The sequence below is a fragment of the Haematobia irritans genome, chromosome 2 (genome assembly GCF_050003625.1).
Source record: "Haematobia irritans isolate KBUSLIRL chromosome 2, ASM5000362v1, whole genome shotgun sequence".
Classification (NCBI taxonomy): Eukaryota; Metazoa; Arthropoda; class Insecta; order Diptera; family Muscidae; genus Haematobia; species Haematobia irritans.
The window spans coordinates 122,605,966-122,630,285 of record NC_134398.1 but is presented as its reverse complement, the minus strand read 5'-3'; the positions used below and the strand labels follow the sequence as shown (position 1 = coordinate 122,630,285).

Genomic DNA, 24,320 nt, shown 5'->3' with positions numbered 1-24,320 from the left:
CATATTTTGCTTCAAGCATATATATTTTTGGGTATTGCCCAAACATTTATATGTTTGATCTCTTCCAATATATAATATGTTTGAAAGCATATTGGTCTAAAAAATATATGTTTGGGTAGTCTAAGTTCCAAACATTTTGTATTTTTGCATCCAAATTCAATAATGTTGTCTTCCAAAAAACAATATGTTATTATGTGAACATATAATATGTTTGGAAGCATTTTGCACCTAAAAATATTATATGCTTAAAAAAATTCTCCCAAACAATATTGTGCTCAAAATTTTATTTATTTATTTATATATTTACAATCATAATGAATTATGAAAATAAACAGGTAATATAGGTGCTAACAACATAGGTTTTCGACCTGAATGCTCAAAATTTTGTTTCTGCCCAATTGTATATTCCCCCACATCTTTCTCACTTCCACGAGATTTTTTAGTTCTTAGCACCTCTTTCTGTAATACAAACATTGTAGAAGAAATTATTCAATTGTATGATTTTTTTTATTTTAATTTTACCTTTTGCCGGACGGGGATTCGAACAGCGGACCACTTAGTTTGTGAGGATCAAAGAAGTAGCTGATCAATTGCCCAAGGAAAAATAAAATGTTAATTTGGTAATAACAAGCAACAACCACCAACTTAATTCAATATCGCTCCCTGTTAAATAGCGCTCCAAGCTACTAAACACATATATGTTTATAGGCTATTTCTAAATTAATATATGTTTGCATCCAAGCATATTATATTTACAAACATTTTATGTCCCAAACATAATATGTTCTAACATATTAACATATATGTCCCAAACATGTTATGCTAGTTTATGAACATTATATGCTTGCACTAAAAAATATTGTGTTTAAAAATTTGTGTTCCAAACATATAATGTTTATAGCCAAACATATGAAAAACAGTCTTTTTCATCCGTGTATATCTAAATCTGAACCGATATTCCTCAAAATCAATAGCGATTGACCCGAAGAAAAACGAAAATTTCAGGACCATCGGACTTAATCTGAGAGCTGTACTTTGCACACAAAAATGCATATTCAGACAGACAGACGGACATCGTTAAATCGACTCAGAATTTAATTCTAAGGTATGATCACACTACGCCTTCAAAAAAATCGCTTCTGTAACATATACCCCAAATACATTTTGCTTCAAGCATATATATTTTCAGGATTGGTGCAAACAAAAATATTGTTTGTATTGTTCAAACATATTATGTTTCACCTGAGGGCATAACATACACTGGTAGTAAAAAATTTTAATGAAATTTTCTTTGTGTGAATATATTTTTAAGGCGCTAGTTGGTCACTTCCTTTATTTTACTTGCAGCATACTCTCTAGGTCTCTCTTTCTAAACACATATATGTTTATAGGCTATTTCTAAATTAATGTACGTTTGCATCCAAGCATATTATATTTACAAACATTTTATGTCCCAAACATAATATGTTCTAACATATTAACATATATGTCCCAAACATGTTATGCTAGTCTATGAACATAGTATGCTTGCACTTAAAAATATTGTGTTAAAAAATTTGAGTTCTAAACATATAATTTTTACACCCAAACATATGAAAAACAATCAAATGAGTGTCAATCTCTGGTCCATGAGTATTTTCGAAATATCTGGATACAGTTGTTGGAAATATCTTTAATCGTGATGTTATGTATCCAATATGAGCTAAAAAAGTTTGTTGATTTCGCTGTGGGGACGAATTCTTTTTTGATTACTATCCAATATTTGTCTAGTGTGACCATACCGTAAAAGATCGGTATACTAAAAGATCTACTTGAAGTTGGGCGAGAATTGGGAAATCTAAGTTGTCGTTAATACGTTATAAATGATTTTGATAGCACACGAAGAATAGAGCAGAAAAAAACAAATACATGAAAATTTGTTTCCTAGAATCAAGTACACAAAACTGAAATTTAAAAGAAAACTGTGTCTTAAATGTTCCCTTCCTTCAATTCTCCGCTTCTTTGGCTTGGCGTCAATACTATTGGTGTAAAGTCAAAATCTTTGGAACCGGACATGCTTGTTTTTCAGTGTATTCACGAAATAATTTTAAGCAGGGATCCGGAGCGGAGCGAAGCGTGGAGCGGAGCGGAGCAAGCCCTTTTTTTGCCGGAGCGGGAGCGGAGCGAGAGCGGCATTTCTAAAATCCGGAGCGGAGCGGGAGCGGAGCGGTTTCCAAATGAAAAACCGCTCCGCTCCGAATAAAATATTACTTGAATGAAATGTGTAACTTTGAAATTACACTGTGTAGGTGATTTCAAATATAGCTAGTAGTTTGTAATGAACGTCAAATAAATGCAATTAAATGATCTTATTTATATTTAATTTTTTAGTTTTCTACACTGAAAAAAATATTGTCGTGAAGTCAAAGATTTCATGTCCTTAGAATAAGAATGCAAATTTTGCTTAACATGGAAGACGCATTTCTCTAAACTTTTGAATGAAGTTGTAATGTCCTTATAATTAAGTGATTTTACTTAAAAATGTGTATCATAACATGAAAGATAAATTTTTTTTCAGTGTAAGGACATTCATATTTGCTTTACTATTGTACTATATCCTAGAATTCTCTTATTTCTGATATTAGTTCTCGAAAATTTAATTAAAATTATGGATAGTTTCAATTTTGGTTGAAAAATGTGCGCATATACATTTATTTTATTTTTTTTCACATTGACTTGATTTGTATTATTGCATGTTATCTACTTTTTTGAGAACGAACATTTCTTAAAAACGCTGTTCGAAAATTTATTTTTGCAATAAAAGAGAAAAAAGCGAAATTAGGTAACACTAGATCTGAGTAAGAATATTCGTAGGTATACCACGGACTGATTTCGATGGAGGTTGTTGCAAACATAAACATAAACATACACACACACATTACAAATATAACAAAACCTCTTCTCTACGTCTGTTGCAAAACAAAAAAAACTTTCGGAGAGTAGCTACTTCTACTCTGTGTATAGACTTTCAATTCCAATCAGCGTTGCCGTTTTGGTCCGATCGGACCAAAATTGGTCCAAAAAATTTCTAATTTTTAAATTTGGTCCGATGGTCGGACCAAACAGAATTTGGTCCATATTCATAAATTTGGTTTCTATCACATATTAAATAGTAGATGGTGCACCGCAAAGAATATTGTCGTGAGGCCAAATATTTCACATGCGTAAAATATGAATACGAATTTTGCTTAGAATAGAAAACGTATTTCTCTGAAGTAAAGTTTTTTCCTTGTCTAAAAGTCTCTAAACTTTTCAATGAAGTCTGTTTGTCCTTATAGCTAAGTGATTCGACATAAAAATGTGTATCCTAACATGAATGAAAATTTTGTTTTAATGAAGTCAAAATGGATTTAATATTTCTGAAAAAATCTTCAAAATTAATAAAATGTGTCAAAACATTGCTTTAAAGTCATTATACCCTAAACCACATAGTGGTTAGGGTATAATAAGTTTGATCTGCCAAAAAATGTGCCTACCAGAAATATTGATTTTAGACCCAATAAAGTATATACCGATCGACTCAGAATCACCTCCTGAGTCGATCTAGCGCTTGGTGTCCGTCCGTCCGTCTGTCCATGTATTTGTTGTTCACAGGATTCCGGTCGCAATTATTAAGCGATTTTGATGAAGTTTGGTACAGGGAGTTTTTTTGGGCACAAGGACGAACGCTATTGAATTTGGAATAAATCGGATCAAATTTAGATATAGCATATATATGTATTGCTCGATTCCGACAAATGGGGTCACGTTACACTTTTTTACTAACCGATCGTCGTCAAATTTAGCACAGAATAATCTTTTGTATCACCCTCTAAGTCTGAAAATTTCATCGAAATCGGTTCAGATTTAGATATAGGTCCCATATATATGTATCGCCCAATTTTGCCAAATTATGTCATAAAACCCTTATTTATCAACCGATCTTACTCAAAGTTGGCTAAATGTAATCTTCTATAGCATAACTATATGTGCAAAAAATCATCGAAATCGGTTCAGATTTAGCTATAGCTCCCATATATGTACCACCCGATTTTTCTAAATAAAACAAGTAAGGAAAGTCTAAAGTCGGGCGGGGCCGACTATATTATATCCTGCACCACTTTGTAGATCTAAATTTTCGATACCATATCACATCTGTCAAATGTGTTGGGGGCTATATATAAAGGTTTGTCCCAAATATATACATTTAAATATCACTCGATCTGGACAGAATTTGATAGACTTCTACAAAATCTATAGACTCAAAATTTAAGTCGGCTAATGCACTAGGGTGTAACACAAAGTTAGTAAAAAAATATTGGAAACATTTAAATCTGAAGTAATTTTAAGGAAACTTCGCAAACGTTTATTTATGATTTATCGCTCGATATATATGTATTAGAAGTTTAGGAAAATTAGAGTCATTTTTACAACTTTTCGAAATCAGAAAAACATATATATGAGAGCTGTATCTAAATCTGAACCGATTTAAACCAAATTTGACAGGCATAGCTACAATGCTAATTCTACTCCCTGTGGAAAATTTCAACTAAATCGAAGTTAAAAATTGGCCTCTGTGGTCATATGAGTGTTAATCGGTCGAAAGCTATATGTGGGAGCTATATCTAAATCTGAACCGATTTCAATAAAATTTGGCATACTTGACTACACTACTAATTGTACCCCTAGTGCAAAATTTCAACCTAATTGGGATAAAACTCTAGCTTCTGGGACCGTATTAGTCCATATCGGGCGAAAGATATATATGGGAGCTATATCTAAATCTGAACCGATTTCAATAAAATTTGACACACTTGACTCTAGTGCTAATTGTTCTTCTTCTGCAAAATTTTAAGCAAATTAGGGTAAAACTCTGGCTTCTGGGGCCATATAAGTCCATATCGGGCGAAATATGTATACATATGGGAGCTAAATCTAAATCTGAACCGATTTAAACCAAATTTGGCTCGCATAGCAACAATACTCATTCTACTCCCTGTGCAAAATTTCAACTAAATCGGAGCAAAAAATTGGCCTCTGTTGTCATATGAGTGTAAATCGGCCGAAAGCTATATATTGGAGCTATATCTAAATCTGAACCGATTTCAACCAAATTTGGCACGCATATTTACAATGCTAATTCTACTCCCTGTGCAAAATTTCAACCAAATTGGGGTAAAACTCTGGCTTCTGGGACCGTATTAGTCTTTATCGGGCGAAAGATATATATGGGAGCTATAGCTAAATCTGAACCGATTTCAATAAAATTTGGCACACTTGACTATAGTACTAATTGTTCTTCTTGTGCAAAATTTTAAGCAAATTAGGGTAAAACTCTGGCTTCTGGGGCCATATAAGTCCATATCGGGCGAAATATATATACATATGGGAGCTATATCTAAATCTGAACCGATTTCTTCCAAAATCAATAGGGTTCTATTCTGAGCCACAGCATATACTTGTGTCAAATTTGAAGTCGATTGGACTAAAACTGCGATCTAGACTTTGATTACAAAAATGTGTTCACGGACAGACGGACATCACTATATCGACTCAAGAGCCCACCCTGAGCATTTTTGCCAAAGACACTATGTGTCTATCTCGTCTCCTTCTGGGTGTTGCAAACATATGCACTAACTTATAATACCCTGTTCCACAGTGTGGAGCAGGGTATAATAAAACTCAATTGAACAAATAATACAATATTTGTACTATAATTTTCTCGAAGAGGAGCGGAGCGATTTTTTTTTTCTCGGAGCGGAGCGTGGAGCGGAGCGGTTTTTTTTTCTCCGGAGCGGGAGCGGAGCGGAGCGAAAAAAATGGACCGCTCCGGATCCCTGATTTTAAGACGCTCACTCACGACTGGCAAAATTGAACTTTCACACATGTACGCAAGAAGTCTTCGAATGACTTACGGTTGTATGTGTGCGTGATCGTATGATAAATACATCAGTTCTCGCGATCATAATTGAAATCATGACCATAATTGAAGACATGAATAAGTTTAAAATCGTGGGTGTTATTGAAATCATGGCCGTAATTAAACTCGAGAGTGTTAGTAATTTCGGGATTTTGGGTAATATCGTGAGCGTGACTATATATTATGAATGGGTTTTCCAAAACTTCCATTCACACTCACAAATAGTTTGATAACGCTCATGCACACTCTGGATGTTGAGTTAATAGTGACTTACGACTCGTGAGTCACGACAATTTCGGTGTACGTGCACACCTCTAGAAGGAATATCGTTCAGAAATGCTTATGTTGTCTGCTCAATAGAAATACAATTTTAGTAGGCGAATCAACATGCCATTCATTTTCTTATATATCCCCTCTATCAATATCCTTCCTCTCTATATCTCTTGCAGGATCAACGGCATTGGTATTTGAACAGATCTCACTGGATGATCGGGGCAATTGGACATGTGAAGCAAATGCCAACGGAGTGAAGGAAAGGAAAACTTTTGAACTTCCTGTTCACCGTAAGTAGAGCATTCAATTCACCATTTCCGTCAACGAATCTTTTATGTCCATTCATTTTGTTTTATGTTGTTATCCTCTTAGCTATTTTGTTTATTTTGTTCTTGTTCTTTAATTTTGTTTTATACCGGGCTTATGTTACTAAGATAACTTAAATTAGTGACCATCAGTTGGGATTTAACCCCATTTTTTATGGAATTCTCTTTTGTTTTGTTTTAAGCTTCTTTTGTTCGAATCTATTCCTCCTCCTTCTCCCGTTCCTATACAGTGACTGTTGCTCATCTTGTGTTTCATTTTGTGTTAGTTTTTCCTTTGTTTCTGTTGCATCCATTATCTCCTCTCCATTGTTGGCATTGTTGTTGTGACCATCTTTGGTGGTTTCCTTCATTGTTTCGGGAGCAAAACCAAGAGCTTACTTCCGTATAGCCTAGTATCAACGATAGCTTCACACCACCAACTTTAGTTTGTTTAAAAATCAGTTTTTTGTGTATTTGTTGTTTTGTTTGGTTCCATTTATCATTTGACGCCACCTTTTGTTTACCTGTGGCATTGATGGCCATTATGCTGATGTTGGCAATTCTCTTTTTTCCATTTGTTTTTGTTTCTTTGGCATAGAGAAAATCTCCTTTGACAAAGTCGAGATGGTGCAGTCAGCTCGGGATGGCCGAGATGCTAAAGTCTATTGTAAAGTAAGAGCTGAACCACCGGCTACAATTTCCTGGCAATTCAATGGCGAGTTCATACCAAGTAAGTGCTCATATTCGCTGAAGTGTCTATTGTCACATTTACAGGTAATTGTTGGGTTTATGAACAGGATATTAGCTCTGTAGAACTTTACACAGATATTTGTATAACCTATATCATAGAATGGTGGCAACAATAGGTTTGGCTTTCCTTTAGCATGCCACTCCAATATTGGATTCTATATCAAGCTGAAATACAAAATTAATTAATACAAAATACTTAACTAATGCAATGGTAATGTTCTGGATGTGGTTCAACACCTGAACTTTGGCGATGTGAGAGTGTTGGAGAGAGAGAGAGAGACTAACATTAGAAATGTTGTACATCAACAATGTACCAAAAGAGAAGAGAATGAACTACAAATCAGACACAGATAACATTGCTCACATATACAGACACATCGAATCGCCAGGAAGTTTTCTGGTAGTATATCACAACCACAACAACAATGAAAACAACTATCGCGTGGGATGTTTCTGTTTCGAAACAAATTCGTTTCTAACAGAGATCAAAAATCTAAATATAAACTGGGTAGTACCGTCAGAGGCTCGCCGACTTGAAAACGAAAGGTTCAGAGTTCAACGCTCGGTGCGGCCGATCATCATTTTTATTTCTTAAACAATAGCTATCGCTTCCCCGAGAATACTATCGTATAGTGGGACATTTGTTCTCGAACGGGGACACTTAATCGTCACACTTCTAATACATGTTGATATACATTTCATAAAATCCTTAATTATTTATAAACATTTTATGATAGCAACAATTGTCCTTATTAGTGTAAATTACCGTAATTATAATTTGTGTTAGAATATCTGTGAGAAATAATTTATAGTCATAATTGAAAATATCCATAATTCTTATTGTAGATCAACTACTGATGAAGCAATTCAACGTAAATTCGTTGAATTGCTTCAAAGTATACAAAGTGTCATGGGCACAATCCTAGTGGCGACCGAACATCAAAAAGAATTGCAGCGGTGATGTATCCCCTCTCAATAATGCAGGTGACACCTCTGAGTGCTTCAACGCTTCTCTAAGTGGTTTCACCATAATGGGACACCCCGTTCGGACTCAATGGCAAGGAGTCACTAAGCTAAACATATCGGTATCGGGCAGCACTCAGTTATAAGAGAGAAGTTCATCACTGTGGTGTCACAATGGACTGAATACTCCAAGTGAGGTCAACGTAACAGGCTGTTACTATACCTACTGTCTAAATTTAACATTTAGACTTATTTTAAATTAAACAAGTAAGAGCAGATTTAGGTTCGGCCCGGCCGAAGCTTAAATACCCACCACCATGGAATGCAGAGAAATTCTATTAACATTGAGTGTTTTGTTATTGAAAAATTCCTTGATTTTTGTTTATATATACTAATATATTTTTGCAAAATTCTGTATTTTATATTTATTTATATTAATATTGAAAATTATTTGAACAATATCCTATAAAAATGCCGTCATAGTAATTATGATTACATTTCATTTCACATTTTGCTTGTTTGTACTACTATATTGGTTCCATGTTTTGTTGTGCTAGCATTTTGGTCTAGCTCGGGAGCCACCGTGATGCAATGGTTAGCATGCCCGTCTTTCATACACAAGGTCATGGGTTCGATTCCTGCTTCGGCAGAACACCAAAAAGTTTCGCAGCGGTGGATTATCCCACCTCAGTAATGCTGGTGACATTTCTGAGTGTTTCAAAGCTTCTCCAATTGGTTTCACTGCAATGTGGAACGCCGTCCGGACTCGGCTATAAAAAGGAGGTCATTCAGCTTAACATGGAATCGGGCAGCATTCAGTGATAAGAGAGAAGTTCACCACTGTGGTATCACAATGGACTGAATAGTCTAAGTGAGTCTGATACATCGGGCTGCCACCTAACCTAGCATTTTGATCTAGGAGTGAGTTAAATCCCTTCGTTAGTAGCTGTCTTTCAGTCAGGCTACTCGCTCCTTTTCTGCAGATGTTGAAATCACCAAGAATAAAAAGTTCGGACGATCCTTTATATTATCTTTTAAATCATCTATGGCTTTAGACATCATAGACCGAAAAGTTATTTCAGAGTATGAAGGACTTTTATAAACTATCATAATGTATGATTTTTTAAATTTCAGCACAGTGTACTAATAGATATGCTCAAACCTTGATCCATTCCTTTTGCAAAATTGATTCAATTAAAGTGAGCCTGTAATATCGTGCTGCCACCTAACCTAACCTAACCCAGCTCAATTTTGACTATGCCCTCAAGAGGAAACATTGGGAGATCGGTCTATATGGGCGCTATAGCAAAACATGGAACGATATATATCAAATTTAGTATAGCTGTTAAATGACCTAGATTTCAAATTTCAAGTAAATCGGATGAAAATTTGGCTTCCATGCCCTCAAGAAATCAAATCGTGAGACCAGTCTATATGCACTGAAAAAAAAAGCATACTCGGTTCCAAAGATTTTGTCTTTACTTTAAAAAATTTGGTATTGATTCCGAGCCAAAGAAGCGGAGAATACAAGTAAGGATACTTTTAAGACACAATTCTCTTTTAAATTTAGGTTTTGTGTACTTGTTTCTATGAAGCAAATTTTAATTTTTCGCTTTCTTAGCTTTTTTTCTTCATATGCTATCAAAGTCCTTTAAAAACGAGTTAACGGCAACTTTATTTTCCAAATTAGGACTCGACTTCCAGTAGAAATTATGCTATGTTTGAAGTAAAAAACTTCTTTAAAATAAAGTGTTGAAAAACATGTCCTATATTTGAACGATTTTTTGCTTTGTAGTCAAGATGCAAAAAGACAACAAATTTAAAGACAATTTCATTAAATTTAAAGAATTTTTCTGAATTATTAAAGTCAAGTTGACCTTAGCCCATAAATTTTTTCTTTCATGTTAAGATACCCATTTTTAAGTCAAATCACTTAATTATAAGGACAATACGACTTCATTGAAAAGTTTATCGACTTTTGGACAAGGAAAATAACTTTATTTTAGAGAAATGCGTCTTCTATGCTAAGCAAAATTTGTATTCGTATTTTAAAGACATAAAATCTTTGACCTCACGACAATATTTTTTTCAGTGTGGGGGTTATATCGAAATATAGACTGAAGTATACCAAATTTAGCACAATTCATAACTGACCTAAAGTACCTCTAGATTTCAAATTTCAAGCAAATCGCATTAAAATAGTGCCATATGTGCCGTCAAGAAATCAAATCGGGAGATCGGTCTATATGGTGGCTATATCTAAACATGGACCGAATTTGGAACAGATCTTTATAAACCTAAAATACCTCTGTTTTTAAAATTCCAACTAATTTGGTTGAAAGTTGTACCATCTAGGCCCTCAAGAAGTCAAATCGGGAAATTGGTCGATATAGGGGCTATATCTAAACATGGACCAATATATTCCAAATTCAGCATAGCTCTTAACTGACTTAAAGTACCTCTAGATTCCAAATTTCAAGCAAATCGGACAAACTTTGCGGCTTCCATTCCCACAATCAGTCAAATCGGGGGATCAGTTTATACACTGAAAAAAATATTGACCTAATATGGAAGATTATGCAACTTAAATTTTAGGAATCGAAATTTACCCAAAGTTAAGGACAAAATTCTTTAAAATAATGACATTTTAATTAAATGAAAGTTTATAATCCTTGAGTCAAAAATTTTTTTCATTAAATTTGGGACACAAATCTTTAAATTTTCCGTCTCTCTGCTGAAGTTGTAGATCTTTGAAGTAAGGCAAATTTTCCTTAAAATAAAGAAAAACTTTTTTAATTTAAAGAAATCGTCTTTAACTCAACTGACATATTGAATTTTTAAATCTAAGATAAAAAAGCTTCAAATATAGTCTAAGACTTATTTTAAGGATTTGCATCTTTGGTTTAAAGTTTTTTTTTGACATTAAGAAAACTGTTTTTACTTTGAAGTACCAGTCATAATTTGGATTTTAAATTGGAATTTGTTTGTACATATATACCTTTATTAATATATCGCAAAAAGAGGATAAAAATTCGATGAATGATATATATCTATATCTAATTTTAATTTTATTTATCCTAGATTTAAAGCCAAGGAGGTCCGTCAAAGATGTCTTTATTTTAAAGAAGCCGCATCTTTGGCTCGGAATCAATACCAAAATCCTTAAGGGAAGGTCAAAATCTTTGGATCCAAGTAAACTTTTTTTTGAGTGTATGGGGGCTATGTCGAAACACGGGCCGATATAGCCATAGCTGCTCCTTTAGCCCATGTCATGCAGTCCACAATATTTACTCCCGGATTTGGTGTGCACTCATTTCTGTGCCCAGCATCAACTTCGCCAATCCCCATTTTTTAAGCACCTACACTCAAAAAAAAAAAAAAAAAAAAAACAAGTTTACTTGAATCCAAAGATGTTGACCTTCTCTTAAGGATTTGGTATTGATTCTGAACCAAAGATAATAGGATTCTATATCAAGCTGAAATACCAAAACATATTATACAGTGAAACAAGTAATATAGTATATAGTAAACAAATAGAGAAGAGAATGAACTACAAATCGGTTACAGATAACATTGCTCACACATACAGACACATCATAAATAAGACAAGTAGTATTGCGTAAATTGCGTGTCCTAAAATTTAGGTTGCATCTTTCATATTAGGCCAATATGTTTTTAGTGTAACCTAGCCTAAGGCAAATTTTCCTTAACACAAAAAAACATATTTCTGATTCAAAGAAAAAATCTTTAAATATATATTTACAAAGATTTAATTGGGGGATGTAGCTTCTTTAATTTAAAAAGATTTTTTTGTATGTTGGATTTTGAAATAGCCATTTATTTGTCCAAGAATAATTTGAAAACTAAAAATCAAAAAAGAAATTGAAAAGTCGATAAATGACCATGAAAATTATTTGTTAGTAGTAAAATACTCCCCTGGAGCAGTGGTTAGCATGCCCGCCTTGCTTAAAAAGAGTCATGAAATATCTGAGCAAACATTTAAGTTTTGTATAGTTAAATTTCGCAAAAAAGAATAGAAAATCAATAAAAACAGAAATAAAATAATAGAAATAAAAAATTCATCCCCGCACTGAAAAAATATTGACCTAATATGGAAGATATAAGATAAGGACAAAATTCTTTAAAATAATGACATTTTAATTAAAAGAAAGTTTATAATCCTTGCTTCAACAATTTTTTCATTAAATTTAGGACACAACTCTTGAAATTTTGCGTCTCTCTCCTCAAGTTGTAGATCTTTGAAGTAAGGTAAATTTTCCTTAAAATAAAGAAAAATATTTTTAATTTAAAGAAATAGTCTTTAACTCAACTGACATATTGAATTTTTAATTTAAGATAAATTTAAGAGGTCCGTAAAAAAATGTCTTTATTTTAAAGAAACCGCATCTTTGGCTCGGTATCAATACCAAAATCCTTAAGGGAAGGTCAAAATCTATGGATCCAAGTAAACTTTTTTTTGAGTGCGCTGGGATTTGAACCTGTGGGGTTTGACTTTTTCGCTTCCACAGAAGTTTTTTTGAGAAGGCCATTTTTATTAAATTTTCCTGAAAATGTATGACAGAGGTATATTGAGATCAAAAATATCTGTACCAAATATGGTGTACATGAGTCCCGATCACCAGATTTGACTTCCTGGGTTTCCAGACCGTAATTGTTATCCAATTTTCCTGAAATTGGGAATCAGTGGCATTTTAGGTCCACAATGATCTGTGTCGAATTTAGTTTTTATCGGCAAAGCCACCATATAGACCAATGTCCTTATTTTACTTCTTGAGATGATATAAGACGTAGTTACTGGTCATCCTAATTGCTCATAACTAAAAGTACATTTTCCTTCTCGTACTCTATTGAATAATTGGGTAAAAATTAAGGCGTTATTTAATAATTTTTTTGCACGCCTTAACGAGATGTCTAATATTCCTCTAAAATTGAAACAACATTGTTCTTATAAGTCTAAAATCTGATGTAATTAACTTCGGAAAGCGTATCATATGGACAAATCGCATTGTTTCTTGAATTCCACCTGAAATCTTTATATATTTTCAAGTAACCCGTTATGTTCGGGAGCCACCGTGGTGCAATGGTTAAAAAGCCCGCATACACAGGGTCGTAGGTTCAAACCTAGTTTCGACCAAACACCAACAATTTTTTCAGCTGTGGGTTATCCCCTCTCAGTAATACTGGTAACAGTTCAGAGGGTTTCAAATCTTCCTTAAGTGGTTTCACTGCAATGTGGTATGCCGTTAGGACTCCGCTATTAAAAGGAGGTACCTTGTCATTGCGCTTTATCACAATGGACTGAATAGTCTAAGTGAGCCTGAAACTTAATCGGGCTGCCACTTTAACCTAACGTTGTCATTGCGCTTAATATACATATAATCGGACAGCACTTAGCGATAAGAGAGAAATTCACCAATGTGGTATCACAATGGACTGAATTGTCTAAGTGAGCCTGAAATATCGGGATGCCACTATGCCTAACCCGCCGCGACGAGGGCCTTTTAGAGGAAACTATTATATTTTATTCATGGTGGTGGGTATTTAAGATACGACTGTAACTACTTATATGATTTCGGAAACCTAATAATACTTTGTTCAGACCTTTATTATATGCGGGTAATGAGTTTCTGTAACCAATAAAGAGGAGGCATCTTCGATTCCAAAGAGTAGTACTTGTTGCGGATAATTTGCTCATATAATTACATATACAGCGAAACCTCTCAAAGGTGGATATCCATGGTCGTTTACTTTTTGTCAACATTTGGGAAGTGTCCACTAATTAGAGTTTAATTTTAATGAGGCGACATAGCAAACCACTCACCTAACGTGTCCGATTTCCCACACTATCCAAATTCGAGAGGTTTCAATGTGTACAAATGAATACATCCTAGCATCAAGCAAGGAATCATTCATACTCTTCACATAAGGAGCTTAGAAGTTCAAAGAAAGTTTTAAGAGCTCCAAAAACTATTGAAATGAACGAAATCAGATAAATCATTCTTCATTAAATTCATCCAAAACAACTGTGTCAAATATTCACGGATTCTTAAAAGTGACAGCAACTCTAATTAATGTGTTTAACCACCCAAACAAGTACCAAGAGATCTTTTATTACCCTTAGACACATATGGGACTAGAAGGATACAAAATGAAATAACACACTTGTCACATTTCGTGGCTTAAAAGTTGATATAGGTATTGCTTGTATCCTCTCAAAATGTTTGGGTTCATTTCTCCCTCCTCCCGAAACTGTTGTGAAACCAAAATACATTTTCCGTTTCCTTGGGCCAAAACTGTGTACTTCTGGTTCTTTGCTTTCCTTAAACAAAAAATTACACTAATTAAGCAAAGACCTGAAACAATGAACGTGTGTAACTAAATACTTGCAATTGATTAAAACCTCTTTTTTCCTCTTATTTTTATTCTCTCCCTCACTGATGTCCATGGCCTGTTCTTGGTGGAACTTCGATGACTTGCCTGCAATTCAATTTAAAGCCAACAATGGAACCAACACCACAGCAAAGTACATTCCATTCTCGGATGGCCTGGTGATAAAGGATGTTACCCAAGCAGATGCTGGCGAGTATACGTGTCGTGCAATGCGTGTAACATCAACCTTTGCTGATGCCGGTCAGATAACGATACTATTGAGGATACAACGTAAGTAGTTTTGTTTCTTCTCTTCCTAATTCCATACTCATTGAGAGAACAAAAAAGCACAAAAAACAACGATACCCACATGTATTGCAGGTAGCACAACAATCATGCGATTCATGTTGATGTTGGCAACAGAATCGTCTATGGTCTAATATGAACTCTTATCCATAAGGCTATCTTTGAAATCAGTAAACTAACCTAGAAGGTTCTCTATGATAAGGTGGTGGCCAGTGGAGAAAAGTTTAGTTTTCTTTAAAATTATACATAAAATAGGGTATGTGCGGTGGAAAATTTTTTTAAAATTTTATTTTTTATTTTTTTTTAATATTAAAAAATAAATAAGGTTTCTAAGAATAATGTTACGAATAGAACTTTTTTAGTAAAGAAAGTCTATAATTTTTGAGTTAAAAATATAAATTCATGCAGTGAATAGACTGTGTTTTTACACTAATGAGTACGGTATTGATTCCGAGACAAAGAAACAAAGAATTGAAGTAAGGAACATTATCATTTAAATTTAAATTTAGGGTACTTAATTGTAGAGACGAATTTTTAATTTATTCTTTTTCCAGCTTTTTTCTACATGTGCTATCAAAGTTCCTTGAAACGGTGTTAACGACAACTAAAATTTCCAAATTCAAATTCAATCAAGTACACCTATACACATATATTTTCAGGACTGGTTCAAACAAAATATTGTTTGTATTGTTCAAACATATTACTTTTCACCTAAGGCATACACTGGTAGAAAAAAATATTAAATTTTCTTTGTATGTATATATTTTAAAGTCTCCAGTTGGTTACTTCCATTTTTATACCCTAAACCAGGGTATAATAACTTTGATCTGCCAAAAAATGTGCCTACCAGAAGTATTGACTTTATAACCCATAAAATATATACCGATCGACTCAGCATCACCTCCTGAGTCGATCTAGCACTTGGTGTCCGTCCGTCCATGTATTTGTTGTTCACAGGATTCCGGTCGCAATTATTAACCGATTTTGATAAAATTTGGTATGTGGGGTTTTTTTAGGTAAGAGGACGAACACTATTTTTTGGGAGCCATTGTAGTGCAATGGTTAGCATGCCCGCCTTGCATACACAAGGTCGTGGGTTCGATTCCTGCTTCGACCGAACACCAAAAAGTTTTTCAGCGGTGGATTATCCCACCTCAGTAATGCTGGTGACATTTCTGAGGGTTTCAAAGCTTCTCTAAGTGGTTTCACTTCAATGTGGAACGCCGTTCGGACTCGGCAATAAAAAGGAGGTCCCTTGTCATGGAGCTTAACATGGAATCGGGCAGCACTCAGTGATAAGAGAGAAGTTCACCAATGTGGTAATACAATGGACTGAATAGTCTAAGTGAGCCTGATACATCGGGCTGCCACCTAACCTAACACTATTGAATTTGGAAAAAATCGGATCAAATTTGGATATAGCTCCCATATATATGTATCGCCCGATTTCGATACATGGGGTCAGATTGTGTTCATTTACTAACCGATCGGCGTCAAATTTACCACAAAGTAATACAATAGACCACCCTAGAAGTGTGCCGAATTTCATCGAAATCGGTTCAGAATTAGATATAGCTCCCATATAAACGTATCGCCCGATTTTCCCAAATTAGGCCATAAGTCCCTTTTTTATCAACCGATCTGACTCAAAGTTGGCCAATTCTAATTTTCTATAGTACAAAAAATATGTGCGAAAAATCATCGAAATCGGTTCAGATTTAGCTATAGCTCCTATACATATATATGTATCGCCCGATTTTCAGAAATTTGGCCATAAAACCCTTATTTATCAACCGATCTTACGCAAATTAGGCTTACTATAATATTCTATAGTACTAACAATATGTGCAAAATATCATCCAAATCGGTTCAGATTTAGATAAAGGTCATATATATATGTAACGCCCAATTTTGAAAAATTTGCCCCTTATAACTTTATTTTTGACCGTAGTGCTCTCATTTATAAACCGATTTTAGCACAATTTAATATCCTATAATATCGACAAAATCTGCGAAATATAATCCAAATCGGTTCAGATTTAGATATAGCTCTCATATATATGTTTCGCCCGTTTTTGAAAAAATTACCCCTTCAAAATTTATTTCTGACCATAATAGCCTTATTTAGTACCCGATCTTACTCTAATTTAGCACAAGGTAACCTTCTGTGGTATCAACCAAATCTGGGAAATATCATCGAAATCGGTTCAGATTTAGATATAGCTCCCATATATACATCGATCGATTTTCCCAAATTTGTCCATAACCGATGTTGTTAACCAATGTTTCTCAAATTTCAAATGTACATGTACACCCATAGAAAAAATCATGAACGGCGTTGTCATTTCAAAACGTTTCGTTCATGAAAGTGAATCAACACACATGTGTTGTCAAACTGAGAACAGACGGGGTCAATCTGACAACGTTAAAATGACACCATCCGTTGTCAAAACAACAACGAGTGTTCATGATCTGAAAACGTAATGGTTACGAATTTATAAACAAAATTAAAAAAAAAGATTTCCGCTACCGTGACTCGAACCTGTGTTGTGTGCACCATACGCGTTAACAGTCGCTTTAGCCCATTGCACCACCGGCGGAGTTGCATTAACAACGTCTAACGATTATTTTAAGAATTTTCATGGAAAAAGAAAAACGAATGCCGTTCATGAAATTGTGAATGCCCGTGGACAAAATCGTGAACATTTCGTTTTGATTTTTTGTGAACGTTTCCGTTTCATTTTGTCACCGTCCGTTCACGATTGTGGAATGCAATTTTTCTATTAGTGTATGAGCTGATCGTATTTAGACTTACATGTAGCTCTTACATAAATCTATTATCCTATTTCAGAAATTTGGCTCTATTACCCACACTAATTGAGCGATTTCATCTTTTTTTAATAATGGACTCAATATTAGTGGCATACTAACTCTGTAGGTTCAGAATCAACTATAGCCCCTAATATCAGACATTTCTGTTCAGATTGTGATAAAACTCCCATGTACCCCTTAATGTTATTAAATGTGGAAATGCATATATGTTAATATGTTAGAACATATTATGTTTGGGACATAAAATGTTTGTAAATATAATATGCTTAGATGCAAACATATATTAATTTGGAAATAGCCTATAAACATATATGTGTTTAGAAAGAGAGACCTAGAGATTATGATGCAAGTAAAATAATTGAATTAACCAATTGGCGCCTTAAAAATATATCCACACAAAGAAAATTTCATTAAAATTTTTTACTACCAGTGTATGCCCTAAGGTGAAATATAATATGTTTGAACAATACAAACAATATCTTGTTTGGAAAAATCCTGAAAATATATATGCTTGAAGGAAAATGTGTTTGGGGTATATGTTGCAATTTTTTTTTTGAGGGTGTAGAAGGCGCATTGATCTGATGAGAAGTTTTTTACTTGTCCAAAACTCTATAAACTTTTCAACGAAGTCGCTTTGTGTTTATAGTTAAGTGGTTCGTCTTAAAATTTGGGTATCCTAAATTGAAAGAACCTTTTGTTTGACTAATATCAAATTGGCTTTAATAATTCTGAAAAATTCTTTAAAACTCTCTATTTCACTAAAGCCAATTTAACTTTATTTTAGTTCATGGAATTATTATGTTTGGAAAAAGTTTCCTTTACTCTATTAAATTTTTGCATTAAACTAAGTTTTTATTTAGCGAATAGAGATATTTTTACATTACACAGTTTTTTTTTACCAACATTACTTTCATCTCTTGTAAATATTATTGAACTTCCAATTGGAGTTTTTTTTTGAATTTTTTGTCAAAAATTTGATTTTCACTTTTGACAGCAGAGTACTCAGAAATACTACACAAAAAAAAAAAGAAAAACTACAATATGGGAAAAATGAACTATATCGTGCGAAAATTGAACGCGATTATATTCAAAATTTTTTAGATTCTTTAAATTAACGAACATTTTCGGACATTTTTGAATTTTAATTACCATTGACGAAATGCATCTTTCTCTAAAAGAAAAAATGAACTAAAAATAAAGAAACAACCTAAGGCGCCAGATCATTCCCATTTTAACAGCGCTGTAGCTCATTCTTACTATTTTTGAGAAGTGTACGAAAAATTTCTTCTGTTTTAGTTAGAATTGATCTAATTTGTATGTCATTGAAATTTTACTGCCTTTAGTTCATATAATTTTTGAGGCTGGAGAAAATTTCTTACAAAAATTTAAAAAATAAACTAAAACTAAATATTTTTTTTGCAATATATATTAGTTCATTTTAGCATCAGTTTTACAACAGACTTTTATTCTGTGTAAAAATTTTCAAGATTCATGGAATTCGGTCAAAATTTTAAGACGTAAGAATTTTTCCGGTTGTAAGTTGTCGTTAAGGTGACTTTAAAGGACTCTGATCAGGGTTGGCCGGTCGCAAACTATGACTTTTGCGACATACATTTACGACGGTATAATACGTATGTCGCAAAAGTCGTAAACCTAGTGTAGAAAACCTAATTTGGAATTAAATAAATTGTGAATATTTTTTTATTTAATTTAGTTAAGCTCCCCGATAAAAGGTATGTTTTATATTGTATTTATTCAAAACTCTACTAGATTTACATCTCTCATTCACAACTTCAAACTATTCTTGGTTTTCGTGGTCCAAGCTTTAGCAGCATCAACGAATGACTAGCTACAATTTTGAAAATTTTTAATTAGTATGGAAATTGGCTCTAATAAGCCAAAAAGTGATTTTATAAAATTTTCTCTAAACAGCAATTCACTTATATAAGACTTAAATAGTTTTTCTTCCAGTTTCTGTAGTAATTTGTGAAAGGTTAACTATGAGCGAATACCGACCGTCACGTTTACTGCACCATCGAGTAGTTTATAGTAATTTTGGCTTCGAGTTTCCAATTGAAATAACTATATTCTCAAGTTTTTCAAATTCGTTAATAATTTTATGAACATTCCTGAGAATTGAAACTTCTTCGCATATATCATCATCTTGGATATCATTCGCTGCCTATCTGAAGTATTTGGAGTTTGCGACGTTTGCTACTTTTTCTACATTTACGACGCGTATGTGACGTTCACGACGTTTACAACTTTGCGACAGTCGGAAACCTTAAAATTTTTGATACAGACCATCTCTGACTCTGATAGCACATGAAGAAAAAAGCTGAAAACGTTAATAAATTAAACTTTGTTTCCTAGAATCAAGTACGCAAAACTTAAATGTAAAAAAGAATTGTGTAATTAATTGATCCGAACTTCAATTCTCCGCTTCTTTGGCTCGGAAGCAATACCAAAATTATTACACTGGAAAACCAGTAAACCCACCAGGAAGAAAAGTTTTGGCTAATTTTAGAAAATTTGAATTATTTTTAGAAAATTTTAACTAAACACACTGAAAAAAATATTGTCGTGAGGTCAAAGATTTCATGTCTTTAAAATACGAATGCAAATTTTTCTTAGCATAAAAGACGCATTTCTCTAATATAAAGTTTTTTTCCTTGTCCAAAAGTCGATAAACTTTTCAATGAAGTCGTATTGTCCTTATAATTAAGTGATTTCACTTAAAACTGGGTATCATAACATGAAAGAAAAAATGTTTGGGCTAAGGTCAACTTGATTTTAATAATTCAAAAAGATTCTTTAAATTTAATGAAATTGTCTTTAAATTTGTTATCTTTTTGCATCTTGACTACAAAGCAAAAATTCGTTCAAATATAGGACATGTTTTTCAACACTTTATTTTAAAGACGTTTTTTACTTGAAACATAGCATAATTTTTATTGGAAGTCGATTCTCAATGTGGAAAATAAAGTTGTCGTTAAATCGTTTTTAAAGGACTTTGATAGCATATGAAGAAAAAAGCTGAAGAAGCGAAAAATTAAAATTTGCTTCCTAGAAACAAGTACACAAAACCCAAATTTAAAAGAGAATTGTGTCTTAAAAGTATCCTTACTTGTATTCTCCGCTTCTTTGGCTCGGAATCAATACCAAAATTTTTAAAGTAAAGACAAAATATTTGGAACCGGGCTTGCTTTTTTTTTCAGTGCAGTATTACAAATGCTGACATGCCGCCGAAAATAAACAAATATTTTTCGGCTAATTCAAGAAAATTTATTAGTTATAATTAATTTTTTTTCACTAGTTAAAGAAAATTTTGTAGTTTGAAGGAAAAAATTGGAGTTCAAAATTACAAGAATGTCTTTAATACCACACGAAGTTCAAGATGGGCGCATTTGTAGTAAAATTTACAAATTTGAAGAAATTATGTACTATTTTGAGAGAAGTACGAATTTAGTAAATCTTTATGCTTTATGTATAAAGACAATATCTTTGAAACCGGGCATGTTTTTCTTAAATCTTAATTGTTCTAAACCTCATTTACACCTAAGCTTAACTGACACCCAGCTCTATTTCTATTTCGAAAAAATGCAAAATACACAGCAATTGGTTAAAAATGCCAAGGGTTTTAGAATATTTGTCAAGAGTTCGTGTGACTTGGATGTTGTTAATACTGAACAAGCCCCAACTAAAAAATGTCGTCCCCATTGTAGCCCTAGCTACAATGTTTGCTGCCTTTGGAGCAGCTGTTAGTGCAAACTCGCCTTGTGTAGGTCCACAAAAAGTTTGAAACTCTAATTCCCAACAGTGAATTACACAGGCCCCGGGAAATAAACGATTTGCAGCCATCTACACTGATGGCTCCAAATTGGATGGACAAGTGGGTTTCAGAGTATATTCTAAAGATCTGGAACTTCGAGTAGCAAAAGATTACCTAATCACTGTAGAGTTTTTCAGGCTGAAATATTAGCAATAAGAGAGGTGGCGAATTGGCTGAGAACTAATGCTCCAAGCAATATTGGCATTAATATATACTCATACAGTCAACTTGCAATAAAATCCTTGGATTCTGTGTTCCTCAACTCGAAAACGGCCATCGGCTGCCGCAAATCTCTCAATGAGATTGCTGAGCAGCACAATATTCACCTAATATGGGTGTCTGGCCATAGGAACATACCGGGGAACTGCGAAGCAGATGAGCTAGCAAGGCTAGGAACTACCTTACATATTCCAGGGGAACTAGAATCTGTCCTGGCTACCTGCAAGCTCATACTGCGTGAGAAGGCTGCTGTGATGGCAAATGTTCGATGGGAGAATTGCAAGGGTTGTAACGACACCAAGCAAATATGGCCCCATTTAAACTTAAACGGCACACTAGATATGCTAGAGTTCTCGAGACGTCAGATATCACTCCTGATATCTGCTATAACGGGCCGCTGCTTGATAGGCGGTTTTGCAAAAACTATTGGTGCGAAGTATAATGACTATTGTATGAGTTGTCATAATGCGGAGGAAAAGGAATCAATTAAACACCTCTTGTGTGAGTGTCCTGCATTTTGTGTAAGGCGTAAGCAAATTTCAGGGGCATATAGCTTCAGATTACTGGCGGACCTGGAAAACGTTAACTTAAGCAGTCTGCTAATGTTTATGGAACAATCTGGTTGGTTCAACAGAAGAAAATAATCGAGAAGGTTCAGCGGTTAAAACTAGAAGAGCCCATATGTAATAGGTACTTTTAGTTAATGAAAAATACCTCGAAAAATTGTGTGATTTGGTTTTGCAGCCTTCAGCTCTTGACTAAGCAAACAAATATATTAAGTCAAACCCCAAAAATGTCGAAAAAATTATCATTTTTCACCGATTTTTGCAGTTTTCCGACTACAGCTCATGAACTATTGAACATTTTACCAAACAATCAAGGTAAGAAATGTGGCCTATAAACTTTATGCACTCTTGTCGTCTTGTTTTGTTATAGATTTCACTTCATCACGGTCACTAAAAAATTCATCACTCCAAGGTTTATATTAACCCCACTATTCTCTGTTATTTTCCCCTTTCAAGTGGTTCAACGTTAACTTTTGTCCTGTGAAACTTCCGGTTATTTCCGTCTTGTTTCCATTATCCTTAGCTTAGCTACCAGTTTCGCCTGGCCAGAGTGAAGTGAAGATACAAAACACTTCAGGGGTTAATAGATAAGCGGACCCCAATCTTTCTCGGAAGTATTCTCAACAACAACCTTTCCTGGGCCAATGGGATAGAGATGTATCTACCATTGTACATAAGATAATGGAGGATTTTATCCTTACATCTTGTGCATATGCATTCATGCTTGGGGCATTGATTGTTGTTGTTGTTGGTTAAGTGATTTTTTGTCTTAGAACCGGATGGGTGGTTATGCGTGTGTGTGTGTGTGGTGGGTGTTGTAGCAAGACGTGGATTCCGGTGAATGTGAAGACTCATTGCACCACTAAAATGCTCCCTATATACAAAGACATCCTGTTTTCGCTTACTACTCCTCTGTCTTAACCATAACTGAACATTGGATTTCTTGTTTCACATTTCCCCACATGTTTTGGAATTCATTTTACCTGCTACACAAAACTATGACTGAATACGATATGAGTCAGGAAAATTAACTTACACGAACACTATGAGCATACGTGGGAGTTCAGGGTAAAATGTTAAAATGTTAAAACACATAAGCAAAAAAAATCATGTTAAGCTGTATTTTATAATAAAATTTCATCCGAAATCAACAGTCAATTGTATAGTGAAACAAAACTTGTTAACTCAATTACAAAGTTTGCATATCTTTCATGGTGCACTGTGGAATGAGATGAAATTTTAGCTTTCGCTTAAGAATGAAGGCCAAAGACGTAGCGTATTTAAAATAAAATAAAGAAATGGAGCAAACATACTGAAATAAGTATTTACTTGATATCAAGGATTTCGCAACCTAAATAAATGATGCACAATCTACAAAATATTAAGGACAAACTTCTTTAAAATAATGATATTTTAATTAAAATAAAGTTTATAATCTTAACTTCAAGTTTTTGTTTATACCCTCCATCATAGGATGGGGGTATATTAACTTTGTCATTCCGTTTGTAACACATCGAAATATTGCTCTAAGACCCCATAAAGTATATATATTCTGGGTCGTGGTGAAATTCTGAGTCGATCTAAGCATGTCCGTCCGTCCGTCCGTCCGTCCGTCCGTCCGTCCGTCCGTCCGTCTGTTGAAATCACGCTAACTTCCGAACGAAACAAGCTATCGACTTGAAACTTGGCACAAGTAGTTGTTATCGATGTAGGTCGGATGGTATTGAAAATGGGTCATATCGGTCCACTTTTACGTATAGCCCCCATATAAAGGGACCCTCAGATTTGGCTTGTGGAGCCTCTAACAGAAGCATATTTCATCCGATCCGGCTGAAATTTGGTATATGGTGTTGGTATATGGTCTCTAACAACCATGCAAAAATTGGTCCACATCGGTCCATAATTATATATAGCCCCCATATAAACCGATCCCCAGATTTGGCTTG

At 34.1% G+C, this 24,320-nt stretch overlaps 1 protein-coding gene across 1 annotated transcript in view; it reads left to right on the top strand.

The window, feature by feature from the left end:
* LOC142223939 (fasciclin-2) overlaps positions 1–24,320 on the top strand; it is a 165,820-nt gene that overhangs the window by 107,463 nt on the left and 34,037 nt on the right. Inside the window, exons 3-5 of the mRNA XM_075293745.1 lie at positions 6,388–6,501; positions 7,115–7,246; positions 14,746–14,910. Of these exons, the coding sequence (XP_075149860.1) occupies positions 6,388–6,501; positions 7,115–7,246; positions 14,746–14,910 (411 nt within the window). The remainder of the gene's footprint in view (positions 1–6,387; positions 6,502–7,114; positions 7,247–14,745; positions 14,911–24,320) is intronic.